This window comes from Neltuma alba, unplaced genomic scaffold, assembly GCF_004799145.2.
Source record: "Neltuma alba isolate B1F8T4 unplaced genomic scaffold, ASM479914v2 tig00012867_pilon, whole genome shotgun sequence".
NCBI classification, from domain to species: Eukaryota; Viridiplantae; Streptophyta; class Magnoliopsida; order Fabales; family Fabaceae; genus Neltuma; species Neltuma alba.
In genome coordinates, this window is record NW_021637247.1 from 77,060 (window position 1) to 90,569 (window position 13,510).

General features: G+C 37.6%; 2 protein-coding genes across 2 annotated transcripts; one reads left to right on the forward strand and one right to left on the reverse strand.

The window, feature by feature from the left end:
- Positions 1 to 3,731: 3,731 nt before the first annotated feature.
- LOC114731969 (exocyst complex component EXO70H1-like) lies at positions 3,732 to 5,615 on the forward strand. The gene is given in 3 exon segments (XM_028919240.1): positions 3,732 to 5,189; positions 5,192 to 5,233; positions 5,236 to 5,615. Coding segments are annotated over 3 exon segments (1,674 nt in total). The 5' UTR covers positions 3,732 to 3,895; the 3' UTR covers positions 5,574 to 5,615.
- A 1,964-nt stretch (positions 5,616 to 7,579) lies between these two features.
- On the reverse strand, positions 7,580 to 10,867 carry LOC114731982 (probable pectate lyase 4). The gene is made up of 5 exons (XM_028919253.1): positions 10,461 to 10,867; positions 9,390 to 9,741; positions 9,057 to 9,267; positions 8,887 to 8,955; positions 7,580 to 8,068 (listed from the first exon to the last, which is right to left on the reverse strand). The coding sequence occupies exons 1-5, from the start codon at positions 10,726 to 10,728 to the stop codon at positions 7,832 to 7,834; spliced, it is 1,137 nt and encodes a 378-aa protein (XP_028775086.1). The 5' UTR covers positions 10,729 to 10,867; the 3' UTR covers positions 7,580 to 7,831.
- Positions 10,868 to 13,510: the final 2,643 nt, after the last annotated feature.

The window sequence follows — 13,510 nt, forward strand, 5'->3', positions numbered from 1 at the left end:
TCCATTCTTATTGTTAATTTGTTATTCATCTTTCTCCTGCAATCCGTTCCGACAAGCGCAATGGACCGCCACAGTGATGGATTTTAACCCCCACAAGTATTCGTCAGATATTGCATGGGCGAGCGCCAAATAAACTCCAGCCACTGAACTGGGTTATGGGTCCTTGAGCCGAGAGGAAATGTGATGCAAAGGAAATGACGACATATACCAGAGCGTGGCCGCAAGCACCTAGAAATTCTTTACTTTTCTATGGCCACCGCCGTTATTGTTATTCTGCTTCTTCGGAGAGGCGTGTTATTGCGCCTGTCTTGTATCCCCCCACGTATCCTTCTCTATTCTATTTTCTTCCTAATAATGCCTCCCATCACTGCTTCCCAATAAGAAAACCTACTCACTGCAAATGATTTAGTCCATTACTCACACCCTAATCCCACGCTTTGTCCGTCATCCTAACCTGTACAACTGGTTATTATGCCTGTTCAACCATAAGATGCAATCAAATATAACTGCGCTCTTCTTTCCATATTTAACAAGTAATTTGACTTTTCAAGCATTGGAGAGGCTAGCTAATTTCACATCATAGCCCCTAGGCCCCTACCGTTCAGAATTGTCAAATGTCCACTAGCTACTGCAAACTATTTGAAGTCGTCGTCATCATCATCAGAATGAACCTACCCTCGTCTCCAGATCCTCTTTCATATTCCCATATATTCTCAGTTCTCAATTCTGCAACTTGCTGTGTGTTCGGAACTTTGATTTGGGCAGGTGCCGGTTTAAGTTTGCTGCCCCTTGGGGCTTACTTCCCTTTTCGTGTCTCCTCATTTATTATTTGGTTTCCCACTTCTCCCCTGCACCAATCACAACTTGCATCATCCTTTGAAAATCTCTAACTCTCCTTCAGACTCTTTACGAGTTCATTTTCGGGAAGGCCGCGTGCATGTGCAAGACGACTTTAATGTCCGCGCATCAATATAAAGACGTTGCACGTGGCCCCGCAAGATATGACTACGTGGTTCCAAAATAAGAAAAAAAAAATTGATGCTCGATTAATTTAAATATTTTGATTACAACAAAATGGCTTAATAAGTGTCATTTTCAGATTTCAAAAAGGTATTAAATTAAATGCTCTATTTTCTGCTTTGTCCTTTATTAATGCAGCTATTAACAGTTAAACAATATTTATTTAAAGAATACTGGGAACTTTTTTTTATTTGTGTAAAAAATGCTTTTGTGACACTTATTTAAAAGAGGCATTAATTTAAGGACAAAAGAACGAATTTATAACCATTTGTCTAGTTTTGAAATATAAAATTTTCAAACACAAGGAGCATTTAATGGAAGCAATTCTCCAGTTGAGCTGTTTTTGTTGCCTTTTTTTTTAGTGAATCTTTGAGTACTCTGCTGTCGAATGCAATTTGATTCATCCGATCAAAAATTGATGAACAATGTCAATACTTGAATCAATGCTCGTGATGACGAATGAGATTTCAGTTCCTGAGAATTGGCCGTTCCCTGCCTGCAACTTGATGTGCCACGAATCAAAGCTAAAGTCATAGCCCACTGATTAAAATAATGCGTTCGTATTTAATCAAGAGAGGACACCGTAAAAGCCATCGAAATTGATCGCCAGGAAGCGTGGGATTGTGGCAGTTTTTTTTTTTTTGGCTAATACCATCTCCGATCCTAATTATAAGAGTTCGTTGACTAATTTGAGAGATTAAGAAAGAAGTTAAATTAGTTACTTGTAATAAATAAGTGTCGCTTTCCTAAAATATCCTTGCTAAGTAAATGTATTAGTTAGAACTATCATTGTTAAAAGACTATCTTAGAAAAAATACATAAATATAAGAGACAAAGTGAATTGAGGTCTTATATTTAAGATATAAAAAAATTAAACAAGGTGTTGTATAAAGACCGGATGTAGTATCTTTTTAGTGAAAGTAAGCTACTGTTGGATATTAAACGTGAAAGATTTTGAATTTTGATTCGCGGTGTTATGTCATGTTTCTGCAGTTGTTTATTTTTATCAACTGCTTCGTGAGGATGGGAGTGAGCGGTTGCGGTATAAACATAACATTCTCAAAGTCAAAGCCCGAACATGTAAAATCTGCTACTTTTTAAACGCGTGTATGACGCAATGAATTGCTTCGACGGTTCGCAGCCGACGATCAGGACTACCAACATGCATAATGCGTTAATAGATCAAATTTCTGGTGATTTCTTGCTTTATTACTACCTCCTACGGTTATTAATATAAAAGTTTATTTTATTTTTATTTTAGTCCTAAGTATAATATTTTAATCTATTTTATTTTTTATATTCATATTTTTTTTAAGATACTCCTGATAATAATAATAGTTCTAATCAATACACTTGATTAGTAAGGATATTTTAAGAAAGATAACACCTATTTATTACAAATAACGAATTTAATTATTTTTTTAATCTACTTAAATTAGTCAACTAGTTTTTATATTAAAGAATAGATGTAGTATTTAAACAAAATATCTCTAGTTTGACATAGAAATCCATCTTGAAAGCTTTTTTTTTTTTTGGTTTTAAAACGATAAGATATCATATAAGACTTAACTACATCTCTTGAAAAGAAATTTCTCTTAAATATAATGAAGTTTAAGATGAGCATATTAACTGATTATGAAGTTTGAAAGGAGAATTATCAAGAAGTCTCAAAAATAAAATTTAATTACTAAAAGGTTTTATGATTAAATCCGTTCAGAACTTCATTGTAATTCTCCCGATTTTAAATGACTTGATTTGTATAATAAAAAATAATTATTCAATAATATTGTGCGAAGAATGCATAAATTTGGGAATAGCCATTGAAAAATGAAAATTACTATCTTGCAAGCAGGAACATGCCAACTTTTGATATATGTTTTACAGTAGTTTCTTCAGTTTATACCCATAGATTTTTAACGCCCACACAAAATACGTATACTCGAATACAGTGCAGAATCCAAATGCAGACATAAATGTTGACCCTTGGGTCAATTATTATACATTTCTTTTTGTGTCAAGGTCAATTATTACATTAATTGTATCACAAGGTCTTCCCAATTTTATGGCTTGGCTTGTTCCCACATAGAACTTTCAAAAATACTACTTGCGGTGCTAATTATAAGAATTAGTTAGCTAATCTGAGAAAATTAGAAAAATAAGTTAAGTTAGTTATTTGTAATAAATAAATGTTGTTTTTTTAAAATATCTTTGCTAATCAAATTTATTGGCTAGAACTACCATTATTAGGGGGATTTACCTTGGGAAAAAAATACATAAATATAAGAAACAAAATGAATTGGAATATTATAATTAGGACCAAAATAAAAATCAAACCAGATTTTATATTAAGGACCAAAGGTAATATAAAAACTAGTTGACTAATTTGAGTAGATTAAGGAAATAAGTTAAGTTAGTTATTTGTAATAAATAAATGTTGTCTTTCCTAAAATATTCTTGTTAATCAACTTTATTGGCTAGAACTACTATTATTAGAAGGACTATTTTAAAAAAAAAAATTTGAGAAACAAAGTGGATTGAAATATTATATTTAAGATAAAAATAAAAGTCGTCGAGATAGTAACATGTTTAAAGTCATGTCACTCATTTTTAATTTTTCGGCTCTATAATCTATATATAACCCGCCAATTCAAACCCCATTATCGATTTGGATGTTCCATCAAACTTCAAAAGCTATTATCTAACCCTTGATATAATCTGCATATACCAACCTATGCAGGTATGAGAAGCTTCTGCGTTCAACCCAGAACGCTGTCGTTCTCCATTTCCTGCCATTCTCCGCCTTCGTCTCACTCCGTTCCCTCACCTCCCAGTTCTGCTGCATCTAGTTTCGGAGAGCTGAGGCTTTGATTCTGAAATGGAACCCCGGAGTTCTTCATACGCCGAAGTCAGCTCCCTCTTCCACCACGACAAAAGCGAAGCCAACCAGTATATCGAGTGCGTTTACCAACTGCACCAGCTCATGCACTCGCTCGACTCGCACAAACTCGTTCAAGCCCAGAACTTAATGCAGATGGCCATGAAGAGGCTTCAGAAGGAGTTCTACCAAATCCTATCCATGAATCGGGCTTACTTGGACCCCGAATCCGTCTCTGTTAGATCCTCTCGAACCTCCATCAGCACCTCCGATTACGATGAAACTGACAATGGCTCGCCGGTCGACGAAATTCGAGAAGCAGGCGATTCGGTCTCCGAAGTCGAAAGGGTGTCTTTCGTTGCCATGGAAAACCTGAGGTCGATAGCAGAGTGTATGATTTCATGCGGTTATGCAAAGGAATGCTTGAGCGTGTACGTAAGTATCAGAAAGTCGATCATCAACGAAGGCGTTTATCGTCTGAACGTCGACAAATTGAGTTCGTCCAAGATTCATAAGATGGATTGGGAAGCTCTTGAGCTCAAAATCAAGAGTTGGTTGGAGGCGGTGAACATTTCGGTGAAGACGCTCTTCAACGGAGAGAGAATCTTAAGCGACCATGTGTTCGGCGCTTCGCAATCCATTCGAGAGTCTTGCTTCGCCGAAATTTCCAGTGATGGGGCCACTTGTCTGTTCCGATTACCCGAACTCATCGTCAAAACAAAGAAATCGCCGCCGGAGAAGATATTTCGGATGCTGGACATGTATTCTGCGTTATCTGCACTGTGGCCGGAGATCGAATCCATCTTCTTGTTCGATTCAACCTGTGCTATTCGATCTCAAGTCCTTACAGCGCTGGTTCGACTCAGCGAGTCAGTACGAACAGTGTTTTTAGAATTCGAGTCTGTCATCAAAAAGCACTCTTCTAGGTCTTCGGTAAGCGACGGCGGTGTCCACCCACTGACAACACAGGCAATGAGCTACCTCTCGCTTCTCGCAGATTACGAAAACACGCTCTCTGACATGTTCGCCGACTGGCCTTCGCTGCCAAATTCGCCATCGCCATCGCTACCGGAGACATTCCAAGACAGTTTAGACTCCGATAGCTCGTCGGCGCCGCCGCCGTTCTCCTCGCGGATAGCTTGGCTAATTCTCGTTCTCCTTTGTAAACTCGACTGCAAAGCATCGCATTACAAGGACGCTTCCTTGGGCTACCTGTTTCTCGCAAATAATCTGCATCATGTGATCGAGAGAGCGCGTAACTCGAACTTACAGACGGTGCTGGGCTACGAGTGGATGGGAAGCACGAAGCGAAGATGAAATGGTTCGTAACGAACTACGAGGGGTGGCATGGGGAGACGTGATTTCGTCGTTGCCTGAAAACCCAAAGGCGGCGCCGGAGGCGAAGGAAATATTTGAGAAATTCAACTTCAATTTTGAGAAAGCGTACCGGAAGCAGAATTCATTTGTCGTGGCAAATCGGACGCTTAAAGACGAAATCACTGGATCAATAGCCAGGAAAGTAGTGCCAGTTTATAGGGAATTTTATGACACGCACAGGATTCTTGGGGGTTCATGGAGAGAAACGAGAGAGTATGTCCAGTTTACTCCCGAAGACGTGGCAAGTTACGTATCGAACCTCTTCTTTGCGAGGACGAGCTCCAATAGCAGATCATCGTAGCCGTCGTCGTCGTCGTCGGCGGCATTATCTAACTTGCGGCGTTGACAAACGTAAGCTCCCCGATGTCTTCAGAAATATCCAGGTGAAGAAAAAGCTTCACCAACTCTGATACAGTAAGTAACGAATAACCTGTGTGCGCTGAAAGCGGTTAAAATTTAACTACTAACAGTTGGGTTGTTTAAGAGTAGTTGTTCCAAAAATATATGAATCCTGCCACCAAGTATGCATATGTATCGCTGTCTGTAATTTCAGAAGCACGAGTTTTCGATTGTCCTGCTACTTTTTCCCAACGTGTCTAGAAGCGCGCTGTTATCAGCACGTACGGCCGGATGAGTTTCCTCCACTAACGGCTTATGATTCGGAACTCCCCTCGTTTATTTTAAAATGCCCTCCAATCATCATCTATATGTGTGTGTGTGTATCAATTATCAAATAAAGAAAATGTATTTCTTTACTATGGTTAACGTGTCTGTATTTCTTTTTTATCTTCATATTTTTCAATAAAAAATGTTAAAAATTATTCAGTTTTTAAACTCTGTATTTTTTATTTCTCGATGTTGATTTGGTTAACGCTCATGCATGAATAGTAAATTTTCCGTGTTCAATTTTTAAACTCTGTTAATAATTTAATTATTTCTCGATGTTGATTGGTGGTTAACGCTCATGCATGAATAGTACAATTTTCCGTGTTCCGGAGGACTGTTTTAATTCTTTTAATTTTTTCATTTATTCCATATGTTTTTGTGTAAGTTCTTTTTTTTTTTTTTTTTTTACACATCGCATCATAACTTCAAAATGGCAAAATAAGTATAATTTTAAAAATTTAAAGGGGTAATACAAACTTTGATCCCTCAAATTTATCTTCATTTTGATTTTGGTTCTTTAAATTTCAAATCATAGGTTTTGATCTATCAAATTTCTTTTCATTTACAACATCGGTCGTTATAATCTAAAAACTTGGATCATTTTATCCTTTTGAGAATCAAAACCTATAATTTAAAATTTGAAGGATTAGGATCAAAATAATAGTAAATTTAAAATACCAAAGATTATATTAATTCATATTTAAATCATTATTTGTCCTGTACATCGAGCTTGTAGAAAGATTGTAGCTCGCAAGGATCTTACGCCCCTCTTTTATGATATCAAACTTCCAAATGGCAGAGGAAGTGTGTGCGCCTAATGAGTGTGCGTCACTCTTGCCTATAGTTAGGGCTCATAAAATAAACCAACCCGCGGGTTGTGAATTGGCCTGTGATGGGCTGCGACCTACACAGTACTGGTTCAAAAAGCTTGTTTTCTGGTGGTTGGCATTCTGTCAACATAACCCATCAACTCATTAGAATTTATATATTTTTTTTTTTTGCTTTTTTTTTTTTAATTTTTTCAAATATTAGCAGTTATATATAATAAAAAATAAAACACTAGAAATGATATAAAATATTACAAACATTCAAATAAAAATTACAACACAATAAAGTATAAATAGTATATAATTGTCTAATTTTCTAATATGATAATACACAAGTTCACATTTTTTTCCAATGAAATCAATGAGCAATATTGAATAACCCTTCTTATCTAATTATTTCTTTCTTTTTTTGTGAAAATTATTTCTAATGGCAATAAAGTTTAAAGTGAAAGTCTGCCTCACTTTTGCCTTCATTATTTAATTTCTTTTTTTAAAAAAAGATAGGTTGACTGCCAACCCATCACGAGTTCAGATTAAGACGGTACGGGTTATATTTTTTGAGGTAGTGACGGGTTGGCTTTTAGCCAACCTTAGGTTGGACCCACCGATTCAACCTATATTACTGGCTCTACTTATAGGTAAGGATTAGGATGGGATAATTAAAAAAAAAAATCTCAGATTTGTAGGAGCTTTATTTTTTTGGAAAAAAAAAATCCGGAGTTTTCCCTGGTTATTCTTAGCTTATGAATTCATCAAAACAGGGAGGGTTGAGTTGGAGCACGAGGGTAACACTTCCCACTTACACCGACAAAAATTGACAGGTCCAAATATAGTACTAATATTTTATACGCACACTCATTTCACCTACAAGAGAGAAGCCGGAAAAAAAAATTCACAAATATTCATGCAAATAGCATACCGAAAAGGACAAACCCCAGGTTAAGTAACCAAGCAGTTCAGTTTATGCACGAGATCAACTCACTACGAAGTCAGTGAATCACCACCACACATTTATATACACATGAAGCTCAATGATAGGATCATTTATAACTCAATTACTTGATATTTATGCAGGCAGGGGCTGATCTGGGGGGCGTGCAACGCATTGCCATCCAGTGCAGTGATGAAGAAGCTGTTTGAGATCTTCTGTAGGAGGTGCCACTGTCCACGTTGTATATTGTTGACTAGGATGAAATGCGGGACCTCCCATGCTCTCCCTCATTAAGCCCGCCTGAGTTCCACTGATGAACAAGTCTCCTTCAGACCATATGTGACCACTTGCTTCCGCCTCCTTGTCCCCTGCCTGCACGCATGTTCCCAACTGATCAAGTTTTCACAATTCACAATCTCCCGTTTCTATGACCCAAGAACATAGACAACCGGAAAAATGGCTATTCATATAACCAACACCTCATCCCAAATAAGAGACCACCAACCATGTCTAGATGAAAGGGCCTCTTAATGAGTCGCAAACAAGTTGAACACAACAGATAGATGTGCAGATATCTAGCCCCTTGTCTAGACATGGACCATCCTGTGAACAAACCCATAAATGACGCATTCACATGCTTCTTCCTATCGTCAGTGTTCAATTTTTGTGGTAAAATTGTCGGGTCCAAAATAGGCCACCCTAGTTACAGGTGTGAAAGAATGCTAACAGAAGTTATCACTACGAAAAAGTCTGCTTAAGGGCGAGGCCAAGACATATTGGTGCAGTTGAGAACATAATAATAGAATCAGATGTGAAGCACATAAGAGGAAACTTCAGACAGAGATCTCATACATACTAAGAAGTGATTTTACCACAAAATGGAATCATAGGTAAGCAATTCGGTGTCTAATAACAATCAGCATTGGAATCTATGTTAAGTCCATGGGCAGACTAAAATCAGGCAATGAAGAAACTTGGCAAGGAGATTCCCACAAAAAACCAATCACACCATAGACAAATAACCAAGCATATGTTATTCATGACATTGTTCTACTACTTGCTTACTCATTATTTGGTAACATACCTTGATGCCATATTAAACAAAAAATAAGATCAAAAAGAAAAATGCTGATTATTTCAGTATCTCCACTTCCACTCAAGATAATAGCCAGAAAAAAAGATTTTGATACCTTTTCAGAGAGATACTTAAATGCTACTTTCTTTTGCCCTGCTTCATAGATGTTGCATTGTGAGTATATCTGTTATCAACATGCAAGGCAAATAAGACTTCTGCATATCCTCAACATATTAAAATTAAAATTCATCTCAAAGTAATTCCAATTGATTAACACATCATCACCTGTGATTCCACGCTCGCACAAACAGCATATATGCCCCAATTTCTGGTGTAATTATTGTACAGGTGTACTTTTGCAAATCTAACACGAGGATGGCGCTGTCGTGTCCCATCGAAGAAACAATGGTGAATAGTCACCCTTATGCATCTATCACCAGTGTGTGAGGAATCAGCCCCAATAAGCATCGTTTTGTCATGCTGAGAAAAATGACATCTGCAGATGGTCAAGGAACATTTGATCAATGAACAATATAAAAGGCCAAATTTTCACCCATAAAAAAAAAGAATATAAAAGGCCAAATAACGAGAAATTTCAGAACATGCAACTTATCTTACCTAGAAATAGTAATATCAGTGCTTTCTCGAGTAATATCTATCAGTCCATCATCAAAATCACGGAGGCTACAACGGTCTATCCATATGTGCTTTGAATTAGGCTTGATCTGAATGCCATCCACATCAGGCCCTCTACCACCTTCTAACTCTAAGTTGCAAATTATTACATGTTCACATTCCTTCAGCCGCAAACCCTTTCCAGTGAGTTTAATCCTTTGACCTCGGCCATCAATAGTCTTGTAAGATGACACATTCAAGTAAGATGAAAGATGAATAGTACCAGAAACCTCAAATACAATCCACAACGGTTCTTTTCTGCGACAACCATAGCGAAGTGACCCTGGTCCATCATCTGTGGTCAAAATAAACCAGCAGAAGCATGTTAAAATAAAAAGTCCACTGCAATACAAGATTACCAAAGAACCAGTTCACCTTATCTCGTAAGTCTGTCTCTCACTCTCACATCTCACTTGTCGTGAAGAGTTACAAAACTAAAGACATGGTTGATCATTCATGTATTTTAGAAACCAAACTCCCCTAGTCCTCACAAGCACGAAACAGATTTCCAGGGAAACTTAATTGTATCAGCCAAAAATCTGCATGGACTTAAGTTAAAATCTTTCCCCATAAAGCAAATTGGAATCTAACGATCCATGGTTAAGAGAAATCAAGGAAAACCAATCGTAAACCTTAAGGCATTGCAACATTCAAAGCCACAAGGTAATGCCTAACCAAGATGAGTAAGGAAAAGTAAAATTAAGAACCTAAAAATAAACATGTTAAAAAAAAATTACACATGCAAACAATTGGTATCAGTGACACCCTTTCAGAGTTTCAGTCAGGCCACAAAAAAATTTATTATATCCATGACACCCAAAAAGAAGAAAAACATAGAAGCAAATAATTGGCGCCGATGACACCCTTTCAGTCAGGTCAAGAAAAAATATATTATATACATGACACCCGTGGTCCTACAACTGCAAAACGACATTCCAATGCCTGACAGACAAGCTCCAAAAGCATATGGTAAAGATATGAAATGAAGAAGGGAGAATAAGAATGAGAGAGAACCTGCTAAGGTTGTAACGTGATAAAGGGGACCATGAAGCCCACCGATCGCACAGCGACCAAAGCCTTCAGCTTGAGCGGCGAGAGCACGCAAACTGGAGTCGACGTGGGAATAAGGTAAAGAGAGCATTCCGGCGGCGAACTGGCCGTGAGAGGGAGGAGCTGAAATTGGGTTTGGAAGGTGTGGCTGAGCAGCATTTATATAGGAGGGAGGTGTGGGGTAGTGAGGAAAGGAGTTACGGTGTTTGCGATGGCCGACTGAGTTCCCCATTAATTGGGTAGCCACACGTTTTGCTGGAATTTAGAAACTGAAAATGAAATCTAGACGAACGAAACGCTTCTTTCTCTGTCACTGCAAATCCAATCTGCCGACACTCCGCTTCTCAAGGAGTTATCGCCAAATCAAGCTACAGTTCCAGAAGCGGAGCAATCGTTGCCGTTCACCGGCATAGGCAGTTAGACATCCCTCCGCGAATTAGAACGGATTTATTACTGTTTTTTTTTTTTAATTACAGAGACGTTTGGCAAGCCAGTGATTTTAAAAAGTATTTTTTTAAAATGAAACTCCTTCATATATTTATTTTATAAGTTGTAAAAATATTTTTAAAATTATATTTTGATTTCCATCTAAATATTTTATAAGATTTTTTTTTAAATTTATTCTCTCCCATACCTTATCGCTTCAAGCTTGTTAATTATTTTATACAGTCCAAAAAATGGCTTGTTAAATTTTTGTATTTTCTTCGCCAGGGGGATCGTTCAAAAATCACTCACAGTTTTTAGGATTTTTACGGATTTAACAAGTATATGATTTTTTTTATAAAGAAAATGAAAAATTTATTAGATTGAGTTATAAACAAAAGAGAGCTTGATTTAAAAATGCATTAATGCACCAAAATATCATTTCATTTACCTAATACAGGTTAAAAAAATACAGGGTTGCTGCCATCCTTTTTATTACAATAAATCATAAACAAAAATATTAAAAAATTTGACAAATCAAAATGTAAAAATTTTCTATTTCACAATTAATTTACATTTGAGCATTACTTTATTTCGGTGGGGGAATGGGCCGTGGGCCCTGTAAAGTAACGTCTTTTGCAAACCTACTTTCAATGCGGCAACAAACGCGTCGCGCTCGCGCCCAATCAGCCTCTGCCATCTCTCTGAACTGCAATTCCGACGAATCCTCTTTTCCGGTTCCGGCGAAGGCTCTGCTCTTTGGTGTGGAGAGACAGGTCACTATCTATGGAACTGAACTGATTCTTAGGTAGCTGATACAAGGTACGTCAAGAAGCTTCTCTAGTATGCCACCAAGTTTTAATGTTGCTTCTCCCTGAGGTTACCGGAGTGATACGCATTACCTTGTTCATTTCGTACACATTTTATATTAGGGCGCCATATCCTGATTCTTCTTTCCTTCTCAAAATTTGTAAAGTCCTTCGTTAATCCCGGGGGAATAATCACCGGACAAAGCCGAAACATTTTAGCACCAGGCAAGGGCACATGTACATCTAGTGGAAATGGTGCTAATAAAGTATGCACACCTTGCTGGAAGTGGACAGACTGATAACATGGGGCCAGACGCATTGCGTATATTTAGCTGTAATCTGGGAAGTGGTGAAGTTGCTTCTTGATGCAGATGCAGCAATGCTCCCGCCAGGCAAGTTAGGTAATACTACTTTCGGTGCTTAATATAAGACTCTATTTGACTTTTATTTTAGTGCTAAATATAAGACCTCAATCCACTTTGTCTCTCATATTTACTCAATTTTTTTCAAGATAGTCCTCCTAATAATTATAGTTTTAGTTAATATACTTGATTAGCAAGGATATTTTAGGAAAGACAACATCTATTTAGGACAAATAACTAATTTAATTTACCTCCTTAATCTCTCAAATTAGTCAACTGGCTTTTATAATTAGGACCGGAGGTAGTACTAATAAGTGAAGCCACTTTGAAAAAGAAGAAACTGGGAAGATGTATGGCTATGACTATATAATTCATGCAATGCAGGCATATCTTATTTCCACTTCGGGATATATTGTGAGGGACAAGAGATAAATACGTGATGTCTTTTAAGAAATATAAGTCGCGCCAATTCTATACAAGAAAAATGTAGTAGTTATGATCCGCAAATGTTCATGCACTTATTGAAGGAGTTCTTCCAGGCACCATTGCGAATGCTATTAGGAGCGAGCACAAAACAGCTTTACGCATTGCCGAAGGACTCACAATACAGTTAAAGAACTGTTTTGATATGACCCGGTAGAGGGGATGGGATGCGAATGGGATAGCCAACGAGCTAAACAAGTAGCACAGAACTGAAATCAGCTATGCTTTCAACTCACTAACCGGTTGATATGCTGCTCACAGAAGTAGCATTTGCCACGCTTTTGTAATTCCTGGTGAATAATGGCGATCGGGAAGTTTTTGATGGTGCAACGGCCTCATTCAAGCTTTGATTCTCGAATAAATCTGGCATACGCTATTCGATGTTGCCTTGGGCTTCAATGTGAAGTTCGATACCTCAATGCAGTCCTTTTGCTATGGACAATATTGATTGAAAAGAAGAACTCTGATCTTTGGATTTGGATGGCCTTTTGTTAGTGTTTCCTGGGCAATGGCATAACGGAGCCAAATTGGTTAGTCACAGTATCTATTGAACCTCTCTTTATGCGAAACATATTGTCCTCGTTCCTGCATTTCGTGAATTTATTCAGACCATCTTAACTTCGAAATCATGGAGCTAAGCCTCGTATAGTCTTCAAGTGTCAGCCCCCCGGTGTCCGAGTACCCTCTTCACACTTATACTTGCCAAAACTTGAGAAGGACCGATCTTCATCTACTAGCTTCTCGTCTTAGGCTCCAAGGCTAATTTTTGAGTTCCAGAATCTGAAACAACCTTTATCTAGTTTTTCTATAGGTTGATCCACTAACATAAGTTCGGTTTCGTTTGTTTCCTTCTCAATGTGAGACTTAAAGCCCGCATTTTTTTTTCAGCATGCATTCAAACCAGTCTTCTGAATTATTATTGAACCACTAAAGCTGT

What these genes read in the sequence shown, in the direction of transcription:
- LOC114731982 (XM_028919253.1), bottom strand. Translation starts at nt 10,728, where the DNA reads ATGGGGAACTCAGTCGGCCATCGCAAACACCGTAACTCCTTTCCTCAC. An exon ending in GTGCGAGCGTGGAATCACAG is followed by an intron (nt 8,956 to 9,056) that starts GTGATGATGTGT and finishes TGTTGATAACAG; the next exon opens with ATATACTCACAATGCAACAT. An exon ending in TTAAGTATCTCTCTGAAAAG is followed by an intron (nt 8,069 to 8,886) that starts GTATCAAAATCT and finishes ACATGCGTGCAG; the next exon opens with GCAGGGGACAAGGAGGCGGA.